Source organism: Sus scrofa, chromosome 5 (assembly GCF_000003025.6).
Source record: "Sus scrofa isolate TJ Tabasco breed Duroc chromosome 5, Sscrofa11.1, whole genome shotgun sequence".
NCBI lineage: Eukaryota > Metazoa > Chordata > Mammalia > Artiodactyla > Suidae > Sus > Sus scrofa.
Genome location: NC_010447.5, coordinates 68,717,455 through 68,734,372, shown reverse-complemented (window position 1 = coordinate 68,734,372; position 16,918 = coordinate 68,717,455). Strand labels below are relative to the sequence as shown.

Genomic DNA, 16,918 nt, shown 5'->3' with positions numbered 1-16,918 from the left:
CAAGCCGCTGACCACACCACAGCTCACAGCAACGCCAGATCCTTAACCCACTGAGCAGGCCAGGGATCGAACCCACAACTTCACGGTTCCTAGTCAGATTCATTTCCACTGTGCCACGATGGGAACTCCCCGAATTTCATCCTGATGACAAGGTGAGTGTGTGCAGACAGGGCTACACAAACACTGAGTTATCATTTTCGTGGTGCATCTGTAGGCTTCTTCCCCCTGCCAGTCCTGGTGGACCGCCCCAAGGCAAATCCGTTCTGCTCTCTACTAGCATCTTTCCCCTCTCATCAGAAAGGCTCCCTGGGATGGGAGTTCCCTGGCGGCCTAGCAGTTAAGGATCCAGCATTGTTTCCGCTGTAGCTCTGGTCACTGCTGTGGCTCGGGTTCAATCCCTGGCCTGAATAACCTCTGCATGCTGCAGGGGCAGCCTCCCCAAAAATAAATTTAAAAAATAATAATAAAAAGGGCTCCCCGGGGTGGTTTGCACTGCTGGGTCCTGTCATTATATCCAATTCAGTCAGACTCCGTGTTAACACTTTTCAGGTGCAGGGATTCTGCACAGCGTTGCCGGGGGTTGGGCTGGGAATTAGGGCCCAGCTGCCCTCTCCCTGTGGGTCTTGGGCTAGCTTTCGATGACTGTAGTTCCAGAGGAGAACCACCAGTGTAGGATCCCCTCAGGTCCTCATTGGGGGTGCAGATAGTGGTCCCAGCTCCACCCCAGACCAATGGAATAAAAATCCATGGCGTTGCTGGTCCAGGGCTCTGTATTTTCACAGCACACTGAGGTCTGAGATCTGAAGGGCTTATCTGGACACCCAGGTGCTGGGGATCTGTGTGGCATGCTCTCTTCCTGCTCAAATATTCTATGGTTCTGAGTAGAAGTGTTTTTTTTAGGTCCGTCTCCATCTTCTCCACCCATTTTCCTGTGCCTCGGTGACCACTGCATAGGCAGCTGCCAATTCGCCAGGATCCAACAAGCATGTGACAATAACTCTAATCCGACCTATTTTGAAAAGTAAATAATTTTGAGACCTAGTTGTCATGGCTGCAACAATCACACAGGTGAAACTTGCTCCCCAGGTAAAAAAAAATCCTGATTATTTGCCCCATTCCCTTGCCATGACTCTGCAGGAACACCCCAATACAACAGGGATGACCCATCTCCCTCCGTGAACATGGGGTCATTTTTTTTTTCCCCATGGCCACATATGGAAGTTCCTGGGCCAGGGATTGAATCTGAGCCACAGCCGTGACTGCACCACAATGCTGTGGCAATGCTGGATCCTTAACCCACTGCGCCAGACTAGAGATGGAACCCAAGCCTCTGCAGTGACCAAACTGAGGCAGATTCTTCTTCTTCTTTTTTTTTTTTTTTCTTTTAGGGCCATACCTGCAGCATATGGAAGTTCCCAGGCCAGGGGTGGAATCAGAGTTGCAGCTGCCAGCCTACACCAGAGCCACAGCAATGCCAAATTGAGCCATGTCTGTGACCTACACTGCAGCTCATGGCAACATGGGATCCTTAACCCACTGAGCAAGGCCAGGGATGGAACCTGAATCCTCATGGATACTCGTCGGATTCTTAATCCACTGAGCCACAAAGAGAACTCCCTGCAGTCAGATTCTTAACCCACTGCACCACAGCAGGAACACTGTGGGTCACTTTTGGGAATTTCAGACAAGTCACTCTCAACTAATTTCCTAGTTTCTAAGGATGAGCAGGGTCTCAGCTCAAATGCACTTTGAGCACCTAATATAAGTAAATGTTGGGTTCCCCAGACCAGCGATGTAGACAAGGGAAATAATGAAGCCAGGCAGTGTTTCAAAACCCTTATCATCAGGGTTGATTTGTGTGACTGGCTGGTTTATTGGTTAAATGCTAGCAACTAAAGCCAAGGACAAGGTTTTGATCTTTGTGGGCCAGTTGGGTTAAACACACTCTCTCATGGACCGCTCCTCTTGAAAATGTCAGCCACAGGAGTCTGCATAACCATGTGTTCAATAGCTGCCGGCAAAACAGCCCTATGGTGGATATCCCTTGGTGTGGGGCAGGTTTTCGTTTTTTTTTTTTTTTTTTTTTTGTCTTTTTAGGGCTGCACCCGCAGCATGTGAAAGTTCCCAGGCTAGTGGCTGAATCAGAGCTGCGGCTGCCAGCCACCGCCATGCCAGATCTTCGCCATATCTTTGACCTACACCACAGTTCACGGCAACACCAGAGCCTTAAGCCACTGAGCGAGGCCAGGGATCGAACCCGCAACCTCATGGTTTCTAATCGGATTCGTTTCCACTGCATCATGACGGGAACTCCAAGTCTCAATTTCCTTGTCCTCTTCCGTGTGTGCACCATGTAGCAGAGGTTGAAGGAGCAGAAGGAACATAGAAAGAGACCCATGACAAACAGTCGAGCATCCAAATAAGGCAAGAGAGACACTTCTGTGGAGGATGTTTAATGATAGAGGGAAACTACATCTGGAGCAGAGACCTGACTCAGCCTGACCCAGCCTCCCTTGTGGGGAGACACGGAGCAGTGTCAGTCTCGGTTCCCTGTGTAACAGTGCAATGCTTCTGGCTGGCCACCACCTGGCTCTCCACAGCTCGGGCACCAGCATTTAGTCCGCATTCTTGCTGACCCATCAGGTAGAACCTCTCCCTCCTGGTGCACAGAGCCCTGGGCAGGAGCTGTAGCTGTAGAGGAAGAGCCATTCTCACGGGAAGGACAGGCCCAGAATCTGGGTAGGAGCTATCCCTCCGTGGTCCCCAGGTTGGAGATGGCGTAGGGCCTGTCTCCTTTCCCGTGACTGTGGATTTGGCAAGTATGTGAACACCAGGCGTGACGCTGTGTTCCTGCCACCTTCCACAGGGCTGCCTGGCATGGGGCTGGGCTGGCACGGCAGCCCCACCTGGCAAAGACTCCAGACAAAATCAAGTTCTCCATCCAACCACCACCTCTCCCCTCTAGGCCCTGGAGGGCAGACAGTGGACAGTCCCACATCCCTACACTTGAGAGTCGCCACCAGAGGGAGGCACAAAGCGCTTTGCCCACCCACTGGGAGCAGAGAACCAGCCAAGTCCTATCCTCCACCACCTCCAGTGTCATTTAAATAAGCTTTTCCTCTCCATTTTCTTCTTCTAATTATTTACCATCCATCCGTTTATTTATACAAATATAAAATAGATTTATATAGATTTATATAATATAGACTTCTGTGAGGCGGAGCAGAGGGAGCCAGGACTGGGGCCCCAGCTACTTGCAGACAAACTGGTCCACAACTTCCGTGCACTTCTTGCACCTGACGAAGCAGCACCAGTGGAACTTGCAGTGGCAGCGCTCCACCTGCACGCTCTTGAACTGGTCATAGCCACGGCCGCAGCACATGAGCGCGCAGCCGTCCATGCCCTCCGATGTCTTGTTGCACAGGCGGCCCTGCGTGCCCAGCGAGCCTGTGCTCTCGTTGCGCAGGCAGTAGTCCGGGCTGGGGTCCACGTAGACCAGGTCCTCGGGGGTGGGCTGGTTGAAGCGGCTGTTGACCAGCTCCAACTTGCCCCTGCGGGTGATGCGCATGGCGGCTGCGCTGTCATACTTCTCCTTCAGCTGGTCCCCCACCTTGCGGAACTCAGCCAGCTGCAGCCAGCAGGTCTTGAGGCTGCAGGACCCCGAAACGCCATGGCATTTGCAGGCTACGTCTGCCATCTTATACACAGCCTGCAGGGAGGAGAGAGGAGAGGATGAGAAGGGGCATCCGTGCCGGAGATGCTGGGAGAGGCCGAGGGCAGGCGAGGGCTGGGCGCGTGTGTGGAGATGCAGTTTTCGAAATGTATCCAAAGGTCTTTCCAGGTTGAAAGCAGATAAAAGGAAGAGCATATGGAAAACTGCTGGGAGGCGAAGCCCTTGTCTGATCAGCTACCAGGGTGGCACCTGCTCTTCTACATTACCCATTTCTTCCTTATTTTTGTCTTTTTAGGGCTGCACCTGCAGCATTGGGAAGTTCCCAGGCCAGGGTTGAATCAGATCTGTAGCTGAGGCCTACAGCACCACCACAGCAATGCCAGATTCGAGCTGCATCTGCCACCTACACCGCAGCTTGTGGCGACATGGGATCCTTAACCCACTGATCTAGGCCAGGGATTGAACTCAGAGACAACATTGGGTCTTTACCCTGCTGAGCCAAAGGGAACTCCCCCATTTCTTATTACTTGAAATCTGTTACAATAAATGTGTCATCTTTACCAGCAAAAAAAAAGGGATATGTCTACCTTTTTTTTTTTTTTTTGGACTTTTTGCCTTTTCTAGGGCCACACCTGCGGCATATAGAGGTTCCCAGGCTGGGGGTCGAATCAGAGCTGTAGCCACCGGCCTACACCACAGCCACAGCAACTCGGGATCTGAGCCGCGTCTGCGACCCACACCACAGCTCACAGCAACGCCAGATCCCTAACCTACTGAGCAAGGCCAGGGATCAAACCCAAAACCTCGTGGTTCCTAGTCAGATTCGTTAACCACTGAGCCACGACGGGAACTCCTACCTTTTTTTTTTTTTTTTTTTTTGGTCTTTTGTTCCGCACCCATGGCATATGGAAGTTCCCAGGCCACAGGTCAAATCAGAGCCACAGCTGCCAGTCTACACCACAGCCACAGCCACACTGGATGGGAGACTCGTCTTCGACCTACACCATAGCTCATGGCACTGCTGGATTCTTAACCCACTGAGCAGGGCCAGGGGTCAAACCTGTGTCCTCATGAATACTACCGTTACTGCTGAGCCACAACAGGAACTCCCAGGATAGATCTACCTTGATCAAACTCTCAAACAAATAAAACCCTACAAAAGGAGTCCAGCTTTTACATGACAAGGAGCCCAGGTCAGAAGAAAGAACCCAGTTGTGTCACGAGCCTGTAACAGAGACTGCTGGCCTGGCCCTGGTGAGCCAAAAGCTCTCCTCAATCCTGCCAAGTCCCCTAAGAATTAAACGGCCCCTCTTTCTGTGTTAACAGTTGGTCATTAGCCCCGCAGAGCCATCAGGAGCTTCCCTGGTGAACTGCAGCACGTTTGTGACAAGACAGCCCCTGAGAGGCTGTGATGGTGGCAGGTGGGGAAGAGAGGGGCGGGGCTCCTACAATGGGAGAGCAGGTCATTGGGCCCACGTTACAGGAGGGGGTGGTGATTTGAGAGGTGCGGGGTGCTTTGGAAAACAAATCCACCCAGAAGTCACTGAACCACAACAATGGGGGGGAGGGAACCCGGCGTGGGCTGTCCCAAGTCCAAATGGAAAAGCAGGAATGGACCAGAAAGCTGCTTACAAAGTGCTTTTCAGCAAAAGCATACGGATGCATTGTGTGGAGGAGCCCTGGCAGCAGGCCCAGAAGTGCAGATGGCAGGATAAAGATGCAGGCGCACCCAGAACGTTTTCTTATGCCACAGCTATTGTCACCAACGGAGGCAGGACTCATTTGTCAAGGGCTTCTCTCGGCTTTCTTTTCAAGAGTCCCCAGATTGTGTCTTTATCCGGCACCGCGGCAGAGACCACTGCAGGTGCAAGAAACAGCTTCACCAGCATCAGCTCGCGTTACCACTGTCAAAACTCTTCCTGATTTCTTTCTGTACGGAATGATTCCTACTCTTTCAGGGTGGAGAAATCACCCCTCTCCAGAGGTGCAGGACACTGTGCAGGGCCACCCAGGAGGGAGTTGCTTCTGCCCTCCAACCTTGGGGCTTAAAAACGGATTAGGGTGGAGAGGGCAGGTGGGCCCCTCCCCAAGGTTAAAGCCACCAGCGCTTGGCTGGCAGCTCCAGGCTCAAGGCATAAAGGAAAGACACCCCATTCCAACAGGCACTTCAAAGACAGGGCCTGTAATTACCCTCTGGCACAAATCCCCCCGGTCTGAGCTGGAGCCTGACATTCCTTGGAAATGGTCCTCGGTTTAGATGGATTGTCGAGATGTCAGGCATCTGGCGCTGCTGGAAGAGGGAGGAAACATTAAGGGCCTAAAACTGTGTACCTGCCGGTAAGTGAGTGGAGGCCGGAGAAGCATCTTCACGGGGAGTAAACACTTAAGGGGATTTGGGGGCGGACAGGAATTTCAGTAAAACAAATCCAGGACGGAAGCCTCTCTGACCCTCACTCCTTAGACGTTCATTCTCTGCTCCCTCTAGGAAGAAAGACACTGCAGAGGCAGTAATATTTGTATTTATGGTTGGTTGGTTGGTTTGGGTCACACCCGTGGCACACGGAAGTTTCTGGGCCAGGGATTGAACCCATGCCACCCCAGAAACAACACCAGATCTTTAACCTGCCGCAGCACAAGGCAACTTTTTTTTTTTTTTTTTTTTTGTCTTTTTTTGCCTTTTCTAGGGCAGCTTCAGTGGCATATGGAGGTTCCCAGGCTAGGGGTCGAATCGGAGCTGTAGCCACCAGCCTACACCAGAGCCACAGCAACACAGGATCCAAGCCGAGTCTGCGACCTACACCACAGCTCATGGCAACGCTGGATCCTTAACCCACTGAGCAAGGCCAGGGATCAAACCCACAACCTCATGGTTCCTAGTCGGATTCCTTAACCACTGTGCCACGACGGGAACTCCACGAGGCAACTTCTAATATTTGTATTTTAAATATTTTACGAATGCTATTATATATATACTCCCCCCTCTTGCAAGAGAAGTGGGGGGGGTCCATTTTTTGGCCCTTTCTGCTAAGTGAAAAGCCAATAGAAGGCTTGAAAACTGTTCTTAGTTCTACATTTTGCCACCTCACAGAGCCACTTGGGCCTCTTGCATAGCTAACTAACTGTGTGAGGGAGCTTGCTAACTGGCAGACATGTCCCAAGGCTGAGGCAGCTTTTATCTGGAAAGTGCGTAGAGGCCCTTGAGTGACAAGGCAGCGTCAACCCACTGCTCTTGCCCTCAGTATGTCACATGGGGTCGCCGGAGGCTCTCAAAGGCCAAGAGAAAGTTTTTGCAAAGTATGCCCAAGATCTACTCTGTGGGCAAGATGCCAGGTCCTAGATATTCTTTTTAAGATGATCTAGTTGTAAAATACCAGTCCAGGGAATTTTCAATCCCTGCCACCACTCTGTCCTTCCTGAGGAATTTTCTGTGTAGGTGTCACGAGGTTGGGGGTGATTGATGGGGGGCCTGTTCCTTGCAGAGGGGATGAGAAATAGAGAGGGACAGAAATGCCCCCCTGCAGCAGATGGAGTCCAGGGAGAGATAAAGGGCTGCGGGGAGGAGAGGGGAGCAGACAGAGGAAGTCAGGCAGGGTGGAAGGTGCAGTGAGATAAGGCTGGAAAAAGCAAACAAACAGTGAAGGGTGACGACATGTGGAGCCAGCAGAAGTGGAGTCAAGATGTGACTGACACAGACCCTCCCCACGAATGCCTGGTCACCTCCGCCTCTGCCACAGGGCCCCCAGGACAGCTCTGGAGAAAGGACAGCCTCCCTGCATTTGACCTCTTGCCACAGGAGCTTTTTCCTGCAGTCATGTGCACCCACCCCTGCCAAAAGCACAGAGGGTCACAGCACCCCGACTGCAGGGCCACGGCCAGTATGGCTTGGACGAGGCAACATCACCTTGAGCAAAGTCAAAAAGGCTCCACTGGCTTCAGTCACAGAGACCAGGGACCACGGGAGATGGGAAAGAGTTTAGGAGTACCTGGCATTTGAACTGGGATGTGGAAAAATGGATAGAATTCAGGCATTCAGGAGATAAGATGAGGACCTTAACCTTGGAGTTCCTGTCGTGGCTCAGTGGTTAATGAATCCAACTAGGAACCATGAGGTTGCGGGTTTGGTCCCTGGCCTTGCTCAGTGGGTTAAGGATCCGGCGTTGCCGTGAGCTATGGTGTAGGTTGCAGACTTGGCTCGGATCCCAAGTTGCTGTGGCTGTGGCGTAGGCCGGCGCTCCAGCTCCGATTCGACCCCTAGCCTGGGAACCTCCATATGCTGCAAGTGCGCCCTAGAAAAAGACAAAAAAAAGACCTTAACCTTTCTGTTGTTGTTGTCGTTTTTTTAAAATCAATCTCTCTCATGGTCAGACACCCAGGCCAGCAAACAGAGAGGAAGTCCTCGGAGACTGGGCAGCTTCACCCTCAGAGCGGAAGGTGGTCCAAGAGCTTGGCCCTTCTGCCCTGGTTTAGAGGACAACAGCCGCAGATGGGAGTGAAGCCTGAACTCCTGACACACCGCAGTTTAACACCCATATCTGTCTAGACAAAACTAGCCTCTGGGGAGTTCCTTGGTGGCTCAGCAGGTTAAAGATGCAGTGTTGTCACTTCTGCAGCTCAGTTGGCTGTGGTGCAGGTTGGATCCCTTGCCAGGGAACTTCCACATCTTGCAGGCATGCTCCCGCCCCCCCAAAAAAACTAGCTTCTGGACATGGGCTCTGCAAGGAAGACCCTAGGCAATAACTGTTTATAATTCCAATTTGATGTTACACTAGTGATGGTGTCATTTATGCACAGGCACCATGTCCTACCAACAGCTCAGGATCCTGAGTCATAGAGGAGGCACTTCCAATTCCCTTTGTTTGCTATGTATTCTTATGAAACTCATGTTAATTTTTAAAACTAATATATAAATGCTCTTAGGAAGCATATCCATATCCTGTTGTGAAATCAGCAACAAATCAATATTCAATTTCTGAAGTTCTTTTTCCTCCAGAAACTGCTGTTTCCTTGTTAGCTCATCTTTGGCCTCACCAGATCACCTTGCTGGGCCCAAGCTCAGGCTTGACAGAGACCTGCGTGTAGACAGCACTCCCAGAGAAAGGTCTGTGTATTTTCCTGAGAGGTCCGCAGCCTCAGCCCTACACTGGGAGGGCCTCCCGCCAGCCAACACTCTGGCTTCAGACCTCTCTCCAGGGAGAGCTGGACGCACAGCAACAGTGAATACCTGAACAGCAAACGACAGAGCTTCTGGCTGACCCAGCCCTCCAGTCTGTAGCAGAGGCCGAGCCAGGAAAGAGGAGCAGCAGACCATGTGCTCAGAGATGGAGGCTTCCTGAGCAAGGTGCAGGCAGAGGAGGCACAGGCTCTCCAGCACACATGCAGGAAGCCCAGAGCCTTGCCCAGGTACCCCCTGCACAGACAGTAAACCCAGCTCCCAACAAAACCTATGCTTCAGTTTCCACTGAAAGTAAGGCTCAGAAGACTCTTGAGACGTAGCCTTCAAAGGATGGTGTCTTTCACACCTCCACTTCTGTTAAAGCACAGAAGTGTGTTTGCCGCAGCACTGGAGTGTGCTTTTGGACGGGGTTTCTGAATATGCATGATGGAAGCTCTTAAAAGTCAGCTTTACCTGAGCCTCTAACAGATCATAAACCCTAGACAGATCTGATGGTCTAAACTTACAATCATCCAGGAGTTCCCATCGTGGCTCAGCAGTTAGCGAACCCGACTAGCATCCATGAGGATTCGGGTTCCATCCCTGGCCTTGCTCAGCAGGTTAAGGATCCGGCATTGCCGTGAGCTGCAGTGTAGGTTGCAGACGCGGCTTGGCTTCCACGTCGCTGTGGCTCTGGCACAGGCCAGCAGCTACAGTTTCTATTGGACCCCTGGCCTGGGAACCTCCATATGTTGAGGGGGCGGCCCTAAAAGACAAAAAGACCAAAAAATAAATAAAAAATAAACTTAAAACCATCCTATCTGTTCAAATTAATTCAAAGGAGGGGCAGTCAAGAATTCTACACCTAAGTCCTATAGGGACAGCTGTCCTGTGTAGAAATGAGTAAGGCTAAACAGTGACCACTGCGTGTGCTTTTGAAAAATGGAGCCTTTTGAAGTTGGGGATGAGTTCAACAATGTGGGAGTTAAGAATCTCTGCCATCAGACCCACCCCCTTCCTGGACCAGCCACTACTGCGCAGCCCAGAAACACCCATGGTCTAGCTCTGTGCAGGGGCGGGGTCCCCAGTCCAGGTGTGCCTGTGGGGGGTGGCGTCCAAAGTCCAGGTGAGGGGGGCCATGTCTGCCCTCCAGGTGTGTGGGGAGCGGGGGCGGCGGCCCGGCAACGCGAAGGGCGGGCGAGGGGGTCCGCTTACCCTTCGGCCTGCCTCGTTGTTCTGCAGGTTCATGAGCACGCGGCCCTGCTCCTCCGACCCCTTGGCAAAGTTCTTCTCCCGCTCGCGGGCGTCCACAAACTCCTTGGCGAAGCGGTAGCCGTACTCCACGTTGTCCCCGCAGCCGCCCCACAGCCAGTCCCGCGGCAGGTCCTTGGGCCGTGCGCCCGGCTGCAGCCGCACGTGGACAGCTCGCCCTCGCGGCAGGCGCGGCTGATGGCGTTCACAACCCCGGCAGCGCTCACGCGTAGGTGAAGGCCGTCTCCCGGCTCCCTGCGACAGGGGCAGGTGAGGCCCTTCCCCCTTGTCCCGACCCCGCCAGGCCCCACCCGGAAGGGGCGGTGTCACTGCCGCCGCAGCCCCCGTGGTGGGGAACTGCCCTGTGACAGTCCCTGCAGCCCCTGCCTCCACCACATCTCTTGCAGAGAAGTTTACGTGACCAGCGGCTTCCTGGGAAGCCAGCTGGAGGGGAGAGGGGGCACTGGTGCATTTGTGGAACGTATGGGATGGAGGGAAAGAGACTGGGGCGTACTCGTGGGATCAACGGTGTGCCTATCTTTGAAAACTTCTCTCCCTCACAGATGGGGCTTCTCATCCCCCCTGAGTCACACATCTGTCTTTTCTACTGCTGCCGTTGTCTAGCTGCAGTGGCGGAGACCAGGAGTAGAAATGAACTAGAATTACCATGTCCAGGATCCTTGAAGCCATCTTCCTCTGTCTGCCACGCTGCCTCCCATCCCCACAGCGTCCTCCTTGGACACTCAGCACAGTCTCTCTAAATACTCAGATCATTTCTGGTAAAATCCAAACTGTGGACTTCTGCACTGAACCACTTAAAAATTCATATGATGCATATTCTACTTCAATAAAATGTTGATTAAAAAATAATATTCAGGGAGTTCCCGTCGTGGCTCAGTGGTTCACGTATCCGACTAGGAACCATGAACTTGCGGGTTCGATCCCTGGCCTTGCTCAGTGGGTTAAGGATCCAGCGTTGTGGTGAGCTGTGGTGTAGGTTGCAGATGCGGCTTGGATCCTGTGTTGCTGTGGCTCTGGTGTAGGCTGGCGGCTGCAGCTCCGATTTGACCCCTAGCCTGGGAACTTCCATATGCCACGGGAGCGCCCTAGAGAAGGCAAAAAGACAAATAATAATAATAATAATAATATTCAGCCACCAGAGAAATGCAAATCAAAATGATGGGATACCACGTCACACCAAAAGGATAGCTGTAACCAGAAAGGCAACAGATAACAAGTTGACGAGGATATGGAAAAACTGGAAGCCTCATGTGCAGAAAAGAGTCTGGCAGCTCCTCAAAAGTTTAAACTCAGACTCACCAGATGACCCAGCCATTCCACTCCTAAGAATATATCCAAGATAAACAAAAACATATGTCCACCCAAACATGTGTACATAAATGTTCACTGCAGCATTGCTCACAATAGCCAAAAAATGGAGACAACCCCTATTATCCATCAGCAGATGAATGGGGAAACAAAAGGTGCATTATCCATGCAATGGAATATTATTCAGCTATTAAAAAGCAATGTAGGAGTTCCCGTCGTGGCGCAGTGGTTAATGAATCCGACTAGGAACCATGAGGTTGCGGGTTCGATCCCTGCCCTTGCTCAGTGGGTTGACGATCCGGCGTTGCCGTGAGCTGTGGTGTGGGTTGCAGACATGGCTCGGATCCCTCGTTGCTGTGGCTCTGGCGTAGGCCGGTGGCTCCAGCTCCGATTCGACCCCTAGCCTGGGAACCTCCATATGCCACTGGAGCGGCCCAAGAAATGGCAAAAAGACAAAAAAAAAAAAAAAGCAATGTAGTGCTGGGGGACAGCATGGATGAACCTTGAATTATTATGCTAAGTGAACCATGTTGCATTTTGTATCGGTATTGAATAGACACAAAAGGCCACTTACTGCATGATCCCATTTATAGGAAATGACTACAATGTAAAAATTCATACTGCGATTTGGGGTCTTAGGGAGCCCACCCCCCAGGGAGTCTGCCTGAGGAAGAAGTCTTCTCACAATGGGGCTGAAACCCCCTGACCCGGCATGCTGGTACAGGAAGGAGCACCTGAAGCTGGGCCCAGATATACATTCTAACCGCTGTGAGCTTTTACAACATTCCTGGGAGAAGCTGGTTGGGTTCCCGAGGCCACCCACTCCATCTCTTTAAAATGACGCTAATCACCGGAATGTTCTTTCCCAGAGTGAGAGGAAATAGGCCTCCCTACAACTTCCCTCTGCTGGAGCTAATCCCTTTTCCATTTGACAGCTCTTCAGTATTTGAAAACAACAAATATGCCTTTTGTGTTATCTCTTTTCCAAGCGACACATGTCTGATTTCTTCCACTGTTCTTTAGCAAACACACTTTTCAGAACTGAGTCACCCCTCTCAGAATCGCAGCTGAGCATGAGACTGCAGACAGCATGTGCTCGGTCCTAGCCTGTCATGTGGCTGGATCCCAGACTGTCCCTGTGAATCGCTCAGTATCTCTCTGGGGCTCTGGTAAGCCTAAGGACAGACCTCAAGCTGCTCTTAGCTAGCAGCAGATAACTATGGGCTTCAAGTGGATATGCAACATGGGGGCATCTCTACGTGTGAAATAATTCAGAGGGGTAAAGGCTAATAAACCAGCAGCCATGGAGATCCTGAGAGACCTTGTATCTTCCCCCAGCAGGGAGACAGCTGGACAACATCACGCCCTCTACCCCACAGCTGCCCAGCTACCCAGTGGGTACCCTCCGCCTCCCCACCTCCAGGTGAGGGGAGCCTGGCACCCTTTGGGACTCTCTGCTTCCCTCTGGTGGTGGATGGCCTGCATTGGCTCAGAGTAGGGAGGAATCTGGAAGTCACAGGAGGACTCACCAGAGGGCTTGCCAGAGCGCCCTGGGCCCAACGGAGGAGGGAGGACAGCTTCCCAGGCAGCATGAGCCTGCAGGGAAGCTGCACAAGGGGACGGTGAAAACAAGGCAAGTCTAAGGGTCCATGTGCAACAGAAAAGGGCGCAGAGAATGGTCACTTCCCCACACAACCCTGCACCCCATGGATTTTCTCTTCCGGACACCCCTTCTTCCATAAAGTAAAGCCTCACTCTTTGGCCTTCATGCAGTAAAATTACGTGAAAAGGATCTGGCCAACATCAGACATTGACTCGGTCGCAAATAAATATTAGCACCCTGATGTGGCTTCAGGATGCCGCTCTGCACCTGGGCCATCCTGGAAGTTTCCTCACCGAAACCCAGCAGCCAGGGAGAGCTGCTGACCAAGGCGCTTACCAGGAAGAAGGGACAGATACCAAGTGTCCTTGAGAATAACTGACAAACTACGAATGAATCTCACTCGGCCCCAGGGGTCCACTGCCCAGTAGAGCTGTTACTGGTCCTTTCAGGGACCTTGAGTGGATGCTGACGGAAGCACAGAGAAGCAAGGGTCAAAGTGTACTTTCCCTGGACCTTACCCCTCCGTGTGGGGCCTTTACAAGGGTGGGAGCAGGGAGCCGAATCCCTCCCCCTCCCCCTCTGCCCCAGCCGCCCCACTCCCCCTGCTAGAAGCCTTCTTTGGGAAAACCCCAGCCTCAGGGAACTCTAGAATGTGGTCTTTGGCAGGGGAAGCCGTCCTGGAAGAACGAATGCTCTAACACCTTCCTTTTATGGCCCTGGGGATAAGGCCCAGTAGAATAGGGCCGGATTTCTCAATTTCTTGCCAGGGAGGGGAGGATTGCATTTCAAAAGGACCTAAAACAATTAGACCCCAGATCACACCTCCATCTAAGCAATAGAGGAGCCAAAGAAGCCTAGACCAGGAGTGGGAGAGGGGAAGGGCCAGGAATCCAGGGAGAGGCGGCCCTCTCATTTTCCTCCTTTAGTCTGCAACCCCATCCCTCTTTCCAACACACACACCCGCTTTCAAATGAAAAGGCCACGACTGGATCTGGGTGGGGTTCACGACCGCCACTGCCATTTGGCCCAGAGTTTCTCTCTCAGGGTCCACGGAAAAGAGGCAAACATTTGCAGATATTGGGTTCTCTGCTCACAGCCCTAGCAGAGGCCCTCATGCTAGGAGGGGCCGAGGTGGTGGGCAGGCTTGCTAAGCCGCTCTGACCCTGCCCAGAGGGGGCACTCACAGCAGCTGGGGAGGAGGCAGAGGGCCAGCGGACCACTGAGCTGGGTGCACTGAGACCCCCTGCTGCACGCCCACCCCATCCCTGAGCACCAAGCACTGCGCCGAGCACCGGGCATCAGTTCCCAGGTCCACTCACCTATCTGCACGACCCTTCCAAAGACAGAGGCATTGCCCACGGTGCTGCAATTCCACCGTCGCTGCCGGAACTGGTGCTGACACTCCTTGATGCCTGTCCTGGCCCCCTCCCCTATGTAGGCCATGTGCTCCTGGTAAAGCTGGCACAGCTTCCTCTGGCCGGGGGACAGCCCAGGGAGCTGGCTGCACACGGGCTGGGCTCCGATGATGAACATCTCAGGTCTCTGCACCGGGTTCATGGCCAAGGACCTGCAGCGGCCGAGCAGGGGAGGGACAAAGGGCCAGGAGTGAGTGCAGCCCGTGGGAAGCAGCAGCCTTCACGGGGGTTCTCTGGGTTCAGACCCTGAACCATAGGCTTGGGAAGGAAAAATCAGAAAAAAAACGAGTCCCTGAAACTGAGGCACAAGGCAGACAATACATGAGATGTCGCACACCTGAGACGGGCTTGAGCATGGGGATCCACAGGGACCAGACAAGGAAGAGCCCTCAGAGCCTGGAGAAGCTTCCAGAAGGAGAGGGCCACAGTGGGGCTGCTGTGGCTGCATCTTCGGGGGTGGGGGGGTGCAGGCTGTGTGCTGAGGCTACACCTCCGCAGGAGCGGTCAGTCCACTCTGGCCAAAGCGCAGGACATGCGTGGAAAGCAATCAATTCCTTTAAAGAGCATTCTCCTTATTCCTTTACGATTGACTCCAATTGACATTCATGGCCGTATATGCTAAAGGTTTTGCTTCCTTCTCTCGGGCCCTGACCCCACCTTTCAGCCTCTCAGGACTCTCTCCCTTTGGCTCATCATCTCCTAGATATAACAAGGTGGAGGTGGAGGAGAAGGCTGTGGATTTGCCATCTGAGCAAAAATGAGAGCCAAGCACGGATCATGCCAAATGGTGCGGGGTGGGGGTTGGGCCTGCCATCTCCATGTCCACCTGGGAGTGACAGCAGTCTCAAAAACACAAGCCCCACGTGGTCCTGCAAATCCCTCATCTGGTCTTCAGACTCACCAACCACGAATTCTACTCTCCTTGCCCTCACTAGAAAAAAAAAAAAATCAATATTCTTATTGATCCAATAGCAACAAAAGAGCTATTTCTAACTACCCAGGAAGAGGGGGCTGTGGATGCACTCAGAGAAAAGCCAAATGAACTAAACCTTTCTCCTCAGGGAACTTGACATAACTCTGGGGGCTCAAGAGAAAAAGAGCTCTTTGGTGGGTTGGGGGGTGGGGTTGCTGATAAAAGGAATGGTTCCATTGCTACCCATCCCATCGCTACCCATCCCATCGGTGGCCCAGGAAGGCCGGGCTGGGAGGGGCTTCAACCCACACTCACCACCAGGAGCTGGCCTCAGAGGGGAGCGGGGCCCAGCTGGCGAGCAGGGCTGCAGCAGCGGCGAGCAGGAGTGGCGGGCTGGGCATGGTCCCCTCGCCCTCCCCGGGGCTCGGGGAAGACCCCGGGGACCGACGGCTTCCAAGACGGGGCTCCCTGGAGAAAACAGATGCAAGGGAGCATCAGTGTGTGTGTGTGTGTGTGTGTGTGTGTGTGTGTGTGTGTGTGTGTGTGTGTGTGTGTGGCTGGAACCAGGAGAGCCTGCTCCCCCAGGAAAGGTCCGCCTCTCCCCACCCTCCTGTCCCACCCTCACCTTCTCACATAGGATCACAGCGACCTGGGGGACCCACAGCGGAAGGAGACAGCGAGAGCAGAGAAGGGAGGAAAGCAAGTCATTTCAAGAGCTGAGCGAGCTTGGGGCAGCATTTAGGAAGATGCTTTGGCTGTTGCCATGCACACGTGCCCTCCCTCCACAACATCCAAAGAGACGGGGGACCATCCTGCCCACTCTTCCTGGGGCGGTATCTGTCTGACCACCAGCTCTCTTATGTGGAGCTGAAAGCAACTGGCAAGTTGATTTACCTAGAGCACCCCACCCCCTGCAGGAACCTTCCCTCTCAATCTGCACCCCGCTCTCTCTCTAAACACATTTTCAACATCCCAGCCCTGTTTACCAGGACACACAGCAGGACAAGGGGAGGGCTCTCCACTTTCTCAAGGCAACTCCTCTGAGAAACGGAAAAGCCGACCCGAGTTGTGCCTGCGGCATCTGCGCCCCACCCCCCCGCAACATCCCCCGTGACCCATGCCTCCCCCAGGGTCCCCAGCACCCTAGAGCAACCAAGGCTCTGCTACGCTCACATCAGCCCGTCCAGAGAACAGCTTTCCTGAAGCCCTTAAATTCAGATGACCCTGGAGCAAGTCTCTGGAAAGGCACCCCCCTCGCTCCTCCCTGAGCCCCCACCCAGGGTATGACCCAAGCCCCCAAGGCGTCTCCATCCCTCAGGCTTCAGCACCCAACCTTCAGGCAACACCCGCTCCGAGAGCCCCCCATCTCACCACGCAGTGCAGGGCCTCCTGGCCTTCCGGGAAGGGGGGGGCGGCAGGGGCTCTGGGTCATCAGCCTAGGAGGTATTTCTGTCCCGGTCCACCAAGAGAGGAAGGTACCCGAGCAGGGCTGGGGGAGCTGGGCCACAGCTGTCCCCACCCCCTTAGGCTTTTCTTCGGGAGGTCTCAGCTGGGGCGGGGGCACCAACAGGCAGGTGTGTGG

General features: G+C 53.4%; 1 protein-coding gene across 1 annotated transcript in view; it reads right to left on the bottom strand.

The window, feature by feature from the left end:
• Positions 2,435-16,918, bottom strand: part of WNT5B (Wnt family member 5B) — a 104,781-nt gene continuing 90,297 nt past the window's right edge. Inside the window, 6 exon segments of the mRNA XM_021092498.1 lie at positions 2,435-3,709; positions 10,041-10,225; positions 10,228-10,305; positions 10,308-10,331; positions 14,328-14,575; positions 15,652-15,804. Coding sequence (XP_020948157.1) covers positions 3,251-3,709; positions 10,041-10,225; positions 10,228-10,305; positions 10,308-10,331; positions 14,328-14,575; positions 15,652-15,737 — 1,080 coding nt within the window. The 5' untranslated portion in view covers positions 15,738-15,804 and the 3' untranslated portion in view covers positions 2,435-3,250.